The sequence below is a fragment of the Neoarius graeffei genome, chromosome 19 (genome assembly GCF_027579695.1).
Source record: "Neoarius graeffei isolate fNeoGra1 chromosome 19, fNeoGra1.pri, whole genome shotgun sequence".
Classification (NCBI taxonomy): domain Eukaryota; kingdom Metazoa; phylum Chordata; class Actinopteri; order Siluriformes; family Ariidae; genus Neoarius; species Neoarius graeffei.
Window position 1 is genome coordinate 23,413,072 of NC_083587.1, and position 13,208 is coordinate 23,426,279.

The 13,208-nt window shown below is 42.2% G+C and overlaps 1 protein-coding gene across 1 annotated transcript in view; it reads right to left on the reverse strand.

The window, feature by feature from the left end:
- Window positions 1–2,915: 2,915 nt before the first annotated feature.
- The window catches only part of dlec1 (DLEC1 cilia and flagella associated protein), a 70,259-nt gene continuing 59,966 nt past the window's right edge, over window positions 2,916–13,208 (reverse strand). Inside the window, exons 29-39 of the mRNA XM_060899881.1 lie at window positions 12,358–12,428; window positions 12,048–12,271; window positions 11,758–11,901; window positions 7,824–7,946; window positions 7,638–7,732; window positions 5,514–5,601; window positions 5,222–5,422; window positions 4,967–5,128; window positions 3,395–3,548; window positions 3,186–3,306; window positions 2,916–3,054 (exon numbers count right to left, since the gene is read on the reverse strand). Coding sequence (XP_060755864.1) covers window positions 2,928–3,054; window positions 3,186–3,306; window positions 3,395–3,548; window positions 4,967–5,128; window positions 5,222–5,422; window positions 5,514–5,601; window positions 7,638–7,732; window positions 7,824–7,946; window positions 11,758–11,901; window positions 12,048–12,271; window positions 12,358–12,428 — 1,510 coding nt within the window. The 3' untranslated portion in view covers window positions 2,916–2,927. The remainder of the gene's footprint in view (window positions 3,055–3,185; window positions 3,307–3,394; window positions 3,549–4,966; window positions 5,129–5,221; window positions 5,423–5,513; window positions 5,602–7,637; window positions 7,733–7,823; window positions 7,947–11,757; window positions 11,902–12,047; window positions 12,272–12,357; window positions 12,429–13,208) is intronic.

Here is a 13,208-nt window from a genome sequence, read left to right on the forward strand (position 1 = left end):
TCCTCGTTTTGGAAATACAACCCCGATTCCCAAAAAGTTGGGACAAAGTACAAATTGTAAATAAAAACGGAATGCAATAATTTACAAATCTCAGAAACTGTTATTGTATTCACAATAGAACATAGACAACATATCAAATGTCGAAAGTGAGACATTTTGAAATTTCATGCCAAATATTGGCTCATTTGAAATTTCATGACAGCAACACATCTCAAAAAAGTTGGGACAGGGGCAATAAGAGGCTGGAAAAGTTAAAAGGTACAAAAAAGGAACAACTGGAGGACCAAATTGCAACTCATTAGGTCAATTGGCAATAGGTCATTAACATGACTGGGTATAAAAAGAGCATCTTGGAGTGGCAGCGGCTCTCAGAAGTAAAGATGGGAAGAGGATCACCAATCCCCCTAATTCTGCGCCGACAAATAGTGGAGCAATATCAGAAAGGAGTTCGACAGTGTAAAATTGCAGAGTTTGAACATATCATCATCTACAGTGCATAATATAATCAAAAGATTCAGAGAATCTGGAAGAATCTCTGTGCGTAAGGGTCAAGGCTGGAAAACCATACTGGGTGCCCGTGATCTTCGGGCCCTTAGACGGCACTGCATCACATACAGGCATGCTTCTGTATTGGAAATCACAAAATGGGCTCAGGAATATTTCCAGAGAACATTATCTGTGAACACAATTCACCGTGCCATCCGCCGTTGCCAGCTAAAACTCTATAGTTCAAAGAAGAAGCCGTATCTAAACATGATCCAGAAGCGCAGCCGTCTTCTCTGGGCCAAGGCTCATTTAAAATGGACTGTGGCAAAGTGGAAAACTGTTCTGTGGTCAGACGAATCAAAATTTGAAGTTCTTTATGGAAATCAGGGACGCCGTGTCATTCGGACGAAAGAGGAGAAGGATGACCCAAGTTGGTATCAGCGCTCAGTTCAGAAGCCTGCATCTCTGATGGTATGGGGTTGCATTAGTGCGTGTGGCATGGGCAGCTTACACATCTGGAAAGACACCATCAATGCTGAAAGGTATATCCAGGTTCTAGAGCAACATATGCTCCCATCCAGACGACATCTCTTTCAGGGAAGACCTTGCATTTTCCAACATGACAATGCCAAACCACATACTGCATCAATTACAGCATCATGGCTGCGTAGAAGAAGGGTCCGGGTACTGAACTGGCCAGCCTGCAGTCCAGATCTTTCACCCATAGAAAACATTTGGCGCATCATAAAACGGAAGATACGACAAAAAAGACCTAAGACAGTTGAGCAACTAGAATCCTACATTAGACAAGAATGGGTTAACATTCCTATCCCTAAACTTGAGCAACTTGTCTCCTCAGTCCCCAGACGTTTACAGACTGTTGTAAAGAGAAAAGGGGATGTCTCACAGTGGTAAACATGGCCTTGTCCCAACTTTTTTGAGATGTGTTGTTGTCATGAAATTTAAAATCACCTAATTTTTCTCTTTAAATGATACATTTTCTCAGTTTAAACATTTGATATGTCATCTATGTTCTATTCTGAATAAAATATGGAATTTTGAAACTTCCACATCATTGCATTCTGTTTTTATTTACAATTTGTACTTTGTCCCAACTTTTTTGGAATCGGGGTTGTATCTGCATTACACTACTATGTTACCATGTGATCTGCAAACCTGATTGCGAATGTGCCAGAATGTTGATGTTCAACGTATATAAGTTGCATATGAGTGATTCCACGCTTATGGGTACTGAAATGGGGACATGAACTTATTCACCTAAAACCATTTCTTTTTTTACCATCAGGTCACAAAACATGTAATCTTTAATGAATGATATGTTAAAAGATAACTTTAATTTTCTGAGATGTAAAAACATATTTATATGCCAAAGTCAAGCCTATGAGTTCCAAAATGATGTCTGTTCCATTACTTCTGTTACGATTGTCCATCTCGCGTCTGTTACAAATTAATTACAATCTAGCTATATACCATGTTAATCTTATTGAAAGAATGTGTATGTTTATTCTACTACACATGTTTATTAATTATATTTGCTAAAACATCACCTTCCTATGTTTCAAAAAGTATTAAAATTGAGAATATATATGTCCACAACACTTCTGTTACGTTCTGACTTTGGCATATAAATATGTTTTTATTACATCTCAGAAAATTAAAGTTATCTTTTAACATATCATTCATTAAAGATTACATGTTTTGTGACCTGATGGTAAAAAAAGAAATGGTTTTAGATGAATTTTTAAAAATAAGTTCATGTCCCCATCTCAGTACCCATAAGCGTGGAATCACTCATATATATATTTTTTCCCCCCCCCGTAAGACTGGGTTACATTTGAATAAAAAAAAAAAAAAAAGATTTGGCCATGTAGTTTGGCTGAGATTTTGAGTGAGATAGACTTCTATTACTTGTTCAACCATCCCAAACTGGCCCTCAGGGGCAATTAAATCCATCCATCTGATCCTTTGAGCTCCAATGCAAAATCTTGGCTGAAGAACTATTCAGTGTAAGTGACGTATATCTTCTGGCCATACAGTCTTTGCGCATCAAATGTCTCATTTCAGTATGATGATATTGAAACGCTTCGAATTTTATTTTTTAAGGTTTTGTCCGTGTGTGTACTTTTTTGCACACGCAGTCGCAGTTTTTATTTTGTAAACACGCACTTCTATCCTGATAATGGTGCCCTAATATCAGCGCCTCTTCCAAGCAGAGATGTTTAAAGAAGCAATTATTCCACATCGTGAAAATTCTCAAACAAGACTGGAATATTGTTAAGATGTTCACAATCTATTGAGAAGCTTCTTTGCTTTCTTATCTGTAAGGATTAATTAAACACAGATCCCATTTGATTCACTAATGTATTTTTCTAATAACAATAAAGAGAAAACTATCAGAGCTTTTGATTTTTTTTTTTTTCTCAGGTGTCAGATGTTTGGGATATGTATCTCTCATCGAAAGATCCTCTTCCCTGAATCGGTAGCGTAAGACGGGGCTCTCCCAGAATTCCTTGCACGATGATTGTGGTCTGGAATGACTGCTGATCACTGTGGGAAGCAGATTCAAGAATAGCATGTCCTTTCAGTACTCTTAAGTGTAGGAAATCTTGCAATATGCAGTAATTGAAAAATAGTATCAATATTACACAAATGTCGTATTATTATTATCATCGGAGTACCTCGGTGTGAAGCTGATGTCTAGCACTTGTCTAGACAAGGAGCTGGGAAACTCGACTGGTTTTAAGACACCATGCTCTGGAGTGACTCTGAATACTTTACTCTCTTCTTCAGCATCTACACCTACGATAACGCCATGTAACAGAAAATTGTCACAAACTACTGTATAGTTATATTAAGTTTAAAAAACAACCTAGAGTGATATTTGTACCTAGCAGTGTGGTCCAGAAACTGCTGGAGACACTACGATTGGAGAGGTACACTTCTTTCACTCTGGTCTGACCCACATAACAGGTGCCGAAGTCCACGATATCACAGGAGAGGTGCAGCGTGGGTAGTGCCAAGAGAGCACACAGAGCTACACTCTACAAACAAAATCAGGGCTAATATTTAACACAGGCAACATTCTCAATCCTGACTGGTCAGAAAGTGATTCATTAATGGCAAGGCGTGTGTTGGGTTTTTTTTTTAAAGGTCCCATGGCATGAAATTTTCACTTTCTGAGGTTTTTTAACGTTAAAATTAGTTCCTCTGACCTTCTTAAGTCACCCCAGTGGCTAGAAATTTCATAATGTGTAAACCAAACTATGCCCAACGTTTGAGAATGGCGCGTCAAAACGGCGCGTTGATAAACGCTTCCCTTTACTACGTCAGCAAGGGAGATGATCCCCACGCCCCCCTTCTGGATTCCCACCCACTGTATGTATGGATTGCCCGCCCAGTTGTAGTGAGGAGACCATAGAGGACACAACAACATGGCATCACCTAAGCGAGCGAAACATGGATGTGACAACACAGAAAGGAGTCTGTTTTTACTGCCGACGGGAGAGCCCCTGAAGACGCAGTGGCTTAATTTTATTTACTCCAATAATACGCCGTCGAGTCTACCTAAGACAGTGTATGTTTGTCGGAAGCATTTTCCTGATGAATGTTTCCACAACTTAGGACAGTACAGGGCAGGTTTTGCACATCAACTGTCACTGAAGCCTGGGTCCGTACCAAGCATCCCTGCCGCATCAGCCACAAACACCGAACAAGTAAGTGTATAACTGGTCGTTTTGCCGTGTTTTAAAATCGGTGCGTTAGCCTAGCAATGGCTACATTAGCTGTGCAGCTAACCGCTTCCTGCAGTTAGCCAGGTAATCTGCGCTACAAAACTAAAGAGCATGCAGCATGCTCTGTTAAACTGAGTTTAGTCTGGAAATTGACTGTAACTTATGAGCTTATGTTTGACTATTGCTCCGCAATGCATGTCTTCTGTTGGATAAGCGCTATGTTGCTGTAGTTGCTGCTTCTATCCTCTTTGGTGATGGAGTGCGTGTTCAAGCCTAGGGTATTATACGTTCGTAAACTACCACTCCGAACACGCTCACTCTCTGTTCTCTGTGTCACGTTGAGTTTAGGAAAGGAGTCCGAGGGAGAACGGGGTTTTGTCTTAGCAGCGTGGCTACAGGCGCTGATAGCAGCGAGTATGTGTGTACGCAGCTTGGTCAAGCCCCTCCCCCCATGGCCCGCCCCCACCCTCTACCCTTCCCCGCCTCCTGCTTCTCATTAGCAAAACGACGCACTGGGAAAAGCGCTGAAATGGGGCTTTCTCCCAGGAGGCTATATTTACGTGCCGGGGGTTCATTTCGAGAAAGGCTGCGGATATAACATCCGGAAACCTCCACGAGCCCGTTTAAAGCATCAACAAACCACCATGCCATGGGTCCTTTAAGTCAAAGAAAATAGAACAGGATGGCGTATGAAGAACTGTTGATATCTGTAAGTAAGTGTGTGATACCTGGACAGAGTTGTTGCTGTACTGAATAGTAAGACTCTGCTGAAATCTCAGTCTTCTCTCTCCTTTGTCACTACACAGCAGTGTTACAGTGGGCGGGGCTTCTGTGCACGGCTGACTCTGATAGGACAGGAGGGATGCTGAAAGGTGAAAGGCCACCTTCACCTGCCAAAGCCACCAAAAGTGATTAGTATTTATTTCAGCTTAATAAAATCAAGACACTGGTGTGTGTGTGTGTGTGTGTGTGTAACTGCAAACCTGCATGTTGTGTTTGGGTGGCAGGAGCAGTGTGTGCTGTCTCTCAGCGTGTCCCACAAGGCGATGTGTGTGTGATGGAGAGTTGGAGCCGGCCTGGTGTGTGCGCTGCAGGACAGAAAATGGCCGCTGTGTGTTTAGTGTGAAGCTCAGAGGAATCTGGGTGCTGTTGATGAGTTGCAGCGTGCGCACTGTCACGCACTCCTATAATAAACAAAGCCTGTCATCAGAGAGGAGCTCCGAGAGGAACTGGATCTGCTCTGAGATATGAAAGAGGAGTTTGCTTTTGAAGAACCTGTCTGAGTGTGTGTCCATCAAATAAATCACTGGCAGCAGCGCTGAACTCCAGACTGCCTTCATTCTCCTCCATCTGGACTGTCAGGCTGCGCGCACACACACACACACACACACAGAAAAGCTACTTACATTCCACATCTTCCAGATGTTTTTATTTTCATTTAAAGGTTGTGCTTACTGTTAGATTTTTTTCCTTTTTGATATTCTCTTTTCTTGCACGATTTTTCATTGTCTTGTTCCTTTGTTTTCCTATCAGTCTTCTGTTTTTCTCATTCCTTTCTTTTTTCTCTCGCTCCCTCTCTTTCCTTTTTTTTCCATTTACGTCTTTTCTTTCTCACTCTCTCTGTGGTTGCACACTTTTTTTTCCTCCTTTCTTTCTTTCGTTGTATACAGTTAAGGTCAAAATTATTAGCCCCTATGAAATTTTGGAACATTACTATAAAATTCTCCCCAAAATTTGTCACACTGATGCAATTTTAAAAATATCAACCATTCACAAGTGTTATTCCGTAGTACCTGGTGCATTTTTGAATGTAAGATTAATATTTAAGTATCCTTGATCTCAAATATAGTGAAAAATGGGGTGGTCAAAATTATTAGCCCTCATGCAATTTTCTTGCTTTTAAAACACACACGACCAGCCTGTCAGCTTTCAAGCCACACCTGTGCAGTCAATTAGCTCCCAGACAGCACCTGAACATCCAATCAGCATTGATTGTTACTTAAGGGACTCGAAGGAACAGGCCTAGAGGCAGTTGAACACATTTCTGAGAGGGGTCTGCGTTTAAAGCCATACCGAAGACAAAAGAAATCACTCTGGACCTCAGAAAGAAAATAGTTGAGGCCCATACCAAGGGGGAAGGCTATACTGTCATTTCTAGATGCTTCACAGTCTCTAGACCAGTGGTGCGATGCATCATTGCAAAGTACAAGGAGTTCCATGTTGTGCGTGACAAACGTGGACGAAAATGCAAATGATCTCAATCCCAAGAGAGAAAAATCATGAGGGATGTTGGCAAGAATCCCTGCACATCCACCAAAATGATTGTTGCTGACCTTGTCTCTTCTGGGGTTGAGGTCTCAAGGAAGACAATAGCGAGGGCTCTTCATCGTGGAGGGCTCTGAGGTCATCGCCCAAGAAAAACCCCATTACTCCAAAAGCGGCATCTCAAAGCCAGACTGAACTTTGCCCATGCACATTTGAAAGTTAAAGATGAGTTTTGGAAGTCTGTCCTTTGGTCTGATGAGACTAAACTGGAGCTGTTTGGGCACATGGATGTTGCCTTTGTTTGGCGAAAGAAGGGCGAGGCCTACAACCCCAAAAATACAGTTCCCACAGTGAAACATGGTGGTGGGAGCATCATGTTATGGGGCTGTTTTGCTGCCTCAGGCACAGGGAGCCTTGTTCGGGTGCATGGGATCATGAAAAAGGAAAATTTTGTTGACATTTTGAGGGATAACATCAAGACATCTGCTCTTAGTTTAGGCTTACGTCGCCGCTGGGTCTTTCAGTATGATAATGACCCAAAGCACACATCGAAAGTGGTCCAAAATTTCCCAAAGGACACCAAAATCAAGGTCCTGGAGTGGCCTGCACAGAGCCCAGACCTCAGTCCCATTGAGAATCTATGGCACATGCTCAAAACAAAAGTCCATGCCCGAAAACCAAGCAATCTGGACCAGCTGGAGCTCTTTGCCAAGGAGGAATGGGCCAAAATACCTACAGAAACATGTGCCAACCTTGTAAAGGACTATCCAAAGAGGTTAATGTCAGTTGTGGCACAGAAAGGGTACACTATTGATTGTCAGGGGCCTAATAATTTTGACCATGTCATTTTTGTGTTTTCTTGTTACAAGTCAGAGCATGAATAAAATATCATCATCAAACTTAGTGGCCATTCTGTCTTTTCTCTTTTGGAATCATATAAACTATACACATTTTTTGGAAATTGTCATTTTCATGGATAAACAAAGGGTTATGTCTGATTTCACAAAGGGGGCTAATAATTTTGACCTTAACTGTATGTAATTCCATCGTTTGTAAATGTTAATCTTTCTTTTATCACTCTGCTTTTAACTGTGTGTGTGTGTGTGTGTGTGTGTGAGAGAGAGAGAGACCTACATGGCTGGTTCAACACATGCCAACATGTCTAGTCGCAGAGGTTCCAGCTCATAACCCTGAGGTCTGACCACTTTACCCACAAGGCTCGGCGCCACCTAGACGACAACAACAACAACACCATCTGTGCTGAGTAGATCGGTCTTTCTCTGTTCTCTTCCTCAGTGAAGCAGCTGAAAGGGATCATACCTTCAAGTCCAGGGACATGAAGCCAAGAGCGTAACCCACGCATGTGTGGCTGCCGGCTGGATCAGACAGAGTGAGAGGGGTAAAAGACACATGGATGGTGCTGCTACCCCCTGCAGGGACCACCTGAAACAATACAAAACAACACCAGAGTCAGCTGGTTGGCCCAGAGCAACTTAATAATGGCTCCTTTTGACAGCTCAGCCTCACACTGCAATGATATACAGGGCTGTGCAAAAGTCTTAGGCACATGTAAAGAAATGCTGCAGACCAAAAATGGCTTAAAAATAATGAAATGAAACGTTTCAACATAAACAAAAAATACTATAAATAGCAGTAGGCCATAATAAATAAAACAAAGTCAATATTTGGTGTCAGAGGACCCTTTGGTTTAAAAAAAAAAAATAGTCTGAGGTCCAGTGAGTGCAGTTTTATGCGGAAATGAGCTGTAGGTTTTACTGAGCATCTTACAGAACCAGCCCCAGTTCTTCTGGACACTTTGACTGTCACACTCACTTCTTCATTTTGCACCGAAACCCAGCAGCCTTCGTTATGTTTTCTTTTTTAATCTGAAAAGTGCTCTCTTATGGGCGGCACGGTGGTGTAGTGGTTAGCGCTGTCGCCTCACAGCAAGAAGGTCCGGGTTCGAGCCCCGTGGCCGGCGAGGGCCTTTCTGTGTGGAGTTTGCATGTTCTCCCCGTGTCCGCGTGGGTTTCCTCCGGGTGCTCCGGTTTCCCCCACAGTCCAAAGACATGCAGGTTAGGTTAACTGGTGACTCTAAATTGACCGTAGGTGTGAATGTGAGTGTGAATGGTTGTCTGTGTCTATGTGTCAGCCCTGTGATGACCTGGCGACTTGTCCAGGGTGTACCCCGCCTTTCGCCCGTAGTCAGCTGGGATAGGCTCCAGCTTGCCTGCGACCCTGTAGAACAGGATAAAGCGGCTAGAGATAATGAGATGAGTGCTCTCTTACGTAATACACTGCTCAGATACAAACTTTTTTTTCTGTAACATTTAATTTTGTGCCTGAGACTTTTGCACAGTATTGTATCTCCATCATATGTATTAGCAGCCATGACATCCCATTACAGCCAAACCCACTTATTCAGGGCTCTACATTAACTTTTGAAACCAGTTGTCCTGTCGGGCAAGTTGAAAGGAAATTTACTTGTCCGAATGTGAAGTTGACTTGTCCAAATAAATATCTCATCTCATTATCTCATCTCATTATCTCTAGCCGCTTTATCCTGTTCTACAGGGTCGCAGGCAAGCTGGAGCCTATCCCAGCTGACTACGGGCGAAAGGCGGGGTACACCCTGGACAAGTCGCCAGGTCATCACAGGGCTGACACATAGACACAGACAACCATTCACACTCACATTCACACCTACGGTCAATTTAGAGTCACCAGTTAACCTAACCTGCATGTCTTTGGACTGTGGGGGAAACCGGAGCACCCGGAGGAAACCCACGCGGACATGGGGAGAACATGCAAACTCCACACAGAAAGGCCCTCGCCGGCCACGGGGCTCGAACCCGGACCTTCTTGCTGTGAGGCGACAGTGCTAACCACTACACCACCGTGCCGCCCCCAAATAAATATTTGAGGAAAAAAAAAAAACACAAATAAACTATTTGTAACCCAACAATCTTTACTGCATTTGTTTCTGAATTCACAACATATGCATAATATCTATGAATCAAAAGTAATCAATACTTGATATGAGGCAAAAGTTAAAAAATATAGTAAAACAGACTGATTGATACCATAATTCACCAATTATTCTGCTGAAGTTCAGAAGCAATATATTCCAATAGAGTAGAAATTATGAACATAAAATTTTAAGAACAAAATAACTATACTATGCGATCCAGAAACACTAACCATTATATATATACACAGATCAGTACTCTGCAGTTCAGTCACAAATATCACAAAAAGTAACATTATCATAAAATTTATGACTTGATGAGATATCACTAGTTTGGACAAGAGAAACAAATAACAACAATGCTACAAATAAAAACAACTGATAACAAAAATCTATTCACTGCAGAAAAAAATTGGACTCCATCAATCATTAATTTATTTATGAGAAACTGAAAACCAGAAAATTAAAATTATATATATTTTCATTTTTAAATTATTAACTTTGAATATATATCCTCCACTGATTAATTGTTATCTAATTATTCAGTGTGGCTCCTGTATGGTATTTAATGGTCAAAAAAAAGAATTAATAATTTTAAATAATCCATAATTATATCTAAATTATAGAGAAGTATGTTTCAAATTCCTAAACTCCCATTACTAATTAGTTAATTAATACAGCCGGTAACCTAATTAGCAGCCATTTGACAGCTTGGTATTTCATAGATAACTTTCCCCACCCCTACCTCACTCCCTGTCAATCCACACGCATGCAGGCGCACATTCCAACCCCAGCACACGCTCGGCTATATAATGAACACCATCAACAACAATTCAAAGATTTGGAAATTACCACACACTCAACGTAAATATACAGTTGAATAATGATCCCGCCAACAGAAATGTCAACAAATCCACGTGTATGACACGATTAAAACCAATCATAAACGACCATTTACTTTTCAGCTCAAATACAGTAAGCAGTATTGGCCGGTTTCGCAAGTGGAATATTGCGCATGCGCACATCGCTCTTTCCGAATAGAAACATCTGGCGATTCATCAAAACAATACGTCGAGTGAGATGTTTCGGAAATCATGTGAATAAACTGATAAATTTGATATGTAACCCGAATATCGGCGTATTTTTGGTAACTGAGACGATGAACTTGTCCGACATAAAGGATCACTTGTCCCGGACAAGCGGACAAGTGTTAATGTCGAGCCCTGTTATTTAGAAGAAGAAGAAGCCTTTATTTGTCACATGCACACTCAAGCACAGTGAAATTCGTCCTCTGCATTTAACCCATCTGAAGCAGTGAACACACATGCGCACACACACCCAGAGCAGTGGGCAGCTATGCTACAGCGCCTGTGGAGCAGTTGGGGGTTGGATGCCTTGCTCAAGGGCACTTCAGCCCAAGGCCGCCCCATGTTAACCTAACCTGCATGTCTTTGGACTGTGGGGGAAACCGGAGCACCCGGAGGAAACCCACGCAGACACGGGGAGAACATGCAAACTCCGCACAGAAAGGCCCTCGCCGGCCACGGGGCTCGAACCCGGACCTTCTTACCATGAGGCGACAGCGCTAACCACTACACCACCGTGCCATGAATATAATCCAACTATTTCAAACATTAAACATATAAGGTAAATGGATACCATCATATTTATTAATCAAAAGCATTACATTTTCTGAAGTTTTTTGATCATAAAGTAATAACTGGATAACATTTCAGCTCTTCAGCACGTCTGGGGTATTTTCCATTTACACTACCAGTTAATTAGTCTTATAACTATTAAAAAAATAAAACCTGTATTGGGGGCGGCACGGTGGTGTAGTGGTTAGCGCTGTCGCCTCACAGCAAGAAGGTCCTGGGTTCGAGCCCCGTGGCCGGCGAGGGCCTTTCTGTGTGGAGTTTGCATGTTCTCCCCGTGTCTGCGTGGGTTTCCTCCGGGTGCTCCGGTTTCCCCCACAGTCCAAAGACATGCAGGTTAGGTTAACTGGTGACTCTAAATTGACCGTAGGTGTGAACGTGAGTGTGAATGGTTGTCTGTGTCTATGTGTCAGCCCTGTGATGACCTGGCGACTTGTCCAGGGTGTACCCCGCCTTTCGCCCGTAGTCAGCTGGGATAGGCTCCAGCTTGCCTGCGACCCTGTAGAAGGATAAAGCGGCTAGAGATAATGAGATGAGATGAGAAAACCTGTATTGGAAGTAAACAATAAAAATATGTCCCAGATGTCTGAAGTCCCCACATCACACTTCGAGAATGAATAAAAACACCTACTATCTGCTGTGGAGTGATGCAGTATGGGTAATCTGAAGCATTTCCTTCATGCGGCTGGATATACACAGAAAACAGTTTCCTCGCTGAAGCCTGAGTCACTAGCGCTCCTCGCTCGTCTTCCTCAAGCCGTTCTTCATCAAAATCCTAGAAATAGCACATCGAAACAACACCGGGTCAGCAAACTGACCTATGATTTGCTAACCTCTGTCTGTTTACGACAAGATAAAGAGGAGCGAAACCATTCGGACTCATTTTACAATGCTGCTGTTCAAATTCATAACTCTCCTTACTGAAGTCTCTGATTTGCTTCTGTGAGAGGAGCTGCTTCCTTCTGTGCTGGGAGTTTGACTTTGACCCAACCTTGGCAAAAAAGCCATGTGGGAGTTCGGACCTCCAACAACCTCATTACCGTCAACGTCTTTGAGAGGAAAAGGGTCACCGTATGCCACAACCAAGTCTATTAACTTCCTGTCTTCGGTCTCTTTGTTGTAGGTCAGCCAGTCCAAACGGATATCTAAAAGAGGGAAAGCAGACGGTCAACGAGTTATACAAGGAGTAATAAAAATATCATCATCTTAGGAATATCAAATTTGCTCCAACCGTATGCGCTGGTGTTATTCAAACGGAGAGACCGTGACACTGTGTCTCCTCCAGAAATATGAGTTCCAAACCTGTGGAGTAAAGGTTTGCTCAGTAAGGAATGAAATATGAAGTCAAGTTACTGTTTTCCCCCAGAGTTGATTAATTTCTAATAACAGCACACCCCAAGACAAGTGTTTTATTCCTTTTATACCATAGCATTTTGGATTTTTTAAAAAATCTGTTCATGGTTACAGTGCCTTGCAAAAATATTCATCCCCCTTGAACTTTTTCACATTTTTCCACCTTACAACCACGAACTTAAAAGTTTTTTATTGAGATTTTATGTGATAGACCAACACAGAGTAGCACATAATTGTGAAGTGAAACGAAAATGATAAATGGTCTTCAAAATTTTAAGCAAATAAAAATCTGAAAAATGTGATGTGCATTAGTATTCAGCCCCCCTGCGTCAATACTTTGTAGAGCCACCTTTTGCTGCAATTACAGCTGCAAGTCTTTTGTGGTATGTCTCTACCAGCTTTGCACATCTAGATACTGAAATTTTTGCCCATTCTTCTTTGCAAAATAGCTCAAGCTCAGCCAGATTGGATGGAGAGCGTCTGCGAACAGCAATTTTCAAGTCTTGCCACAGATGCTCAATGGGATTTAGGTCTGGACTTTGACTGGGCCATTCTAACACATTAATATTCTCTGATCTAAACCATTCCATTGTAGCTCTGGCTGTATGTTTAGGGTCATTGTCTTGCTGGAAGGTGAATCTCCTTCCCAGTCTCAAGTCTTTTGCAGCCTCCAACAGGTTTTCTTCCAGGATTGCCCTGTATTTAGCTCCATCCATCTTCCCATCAACT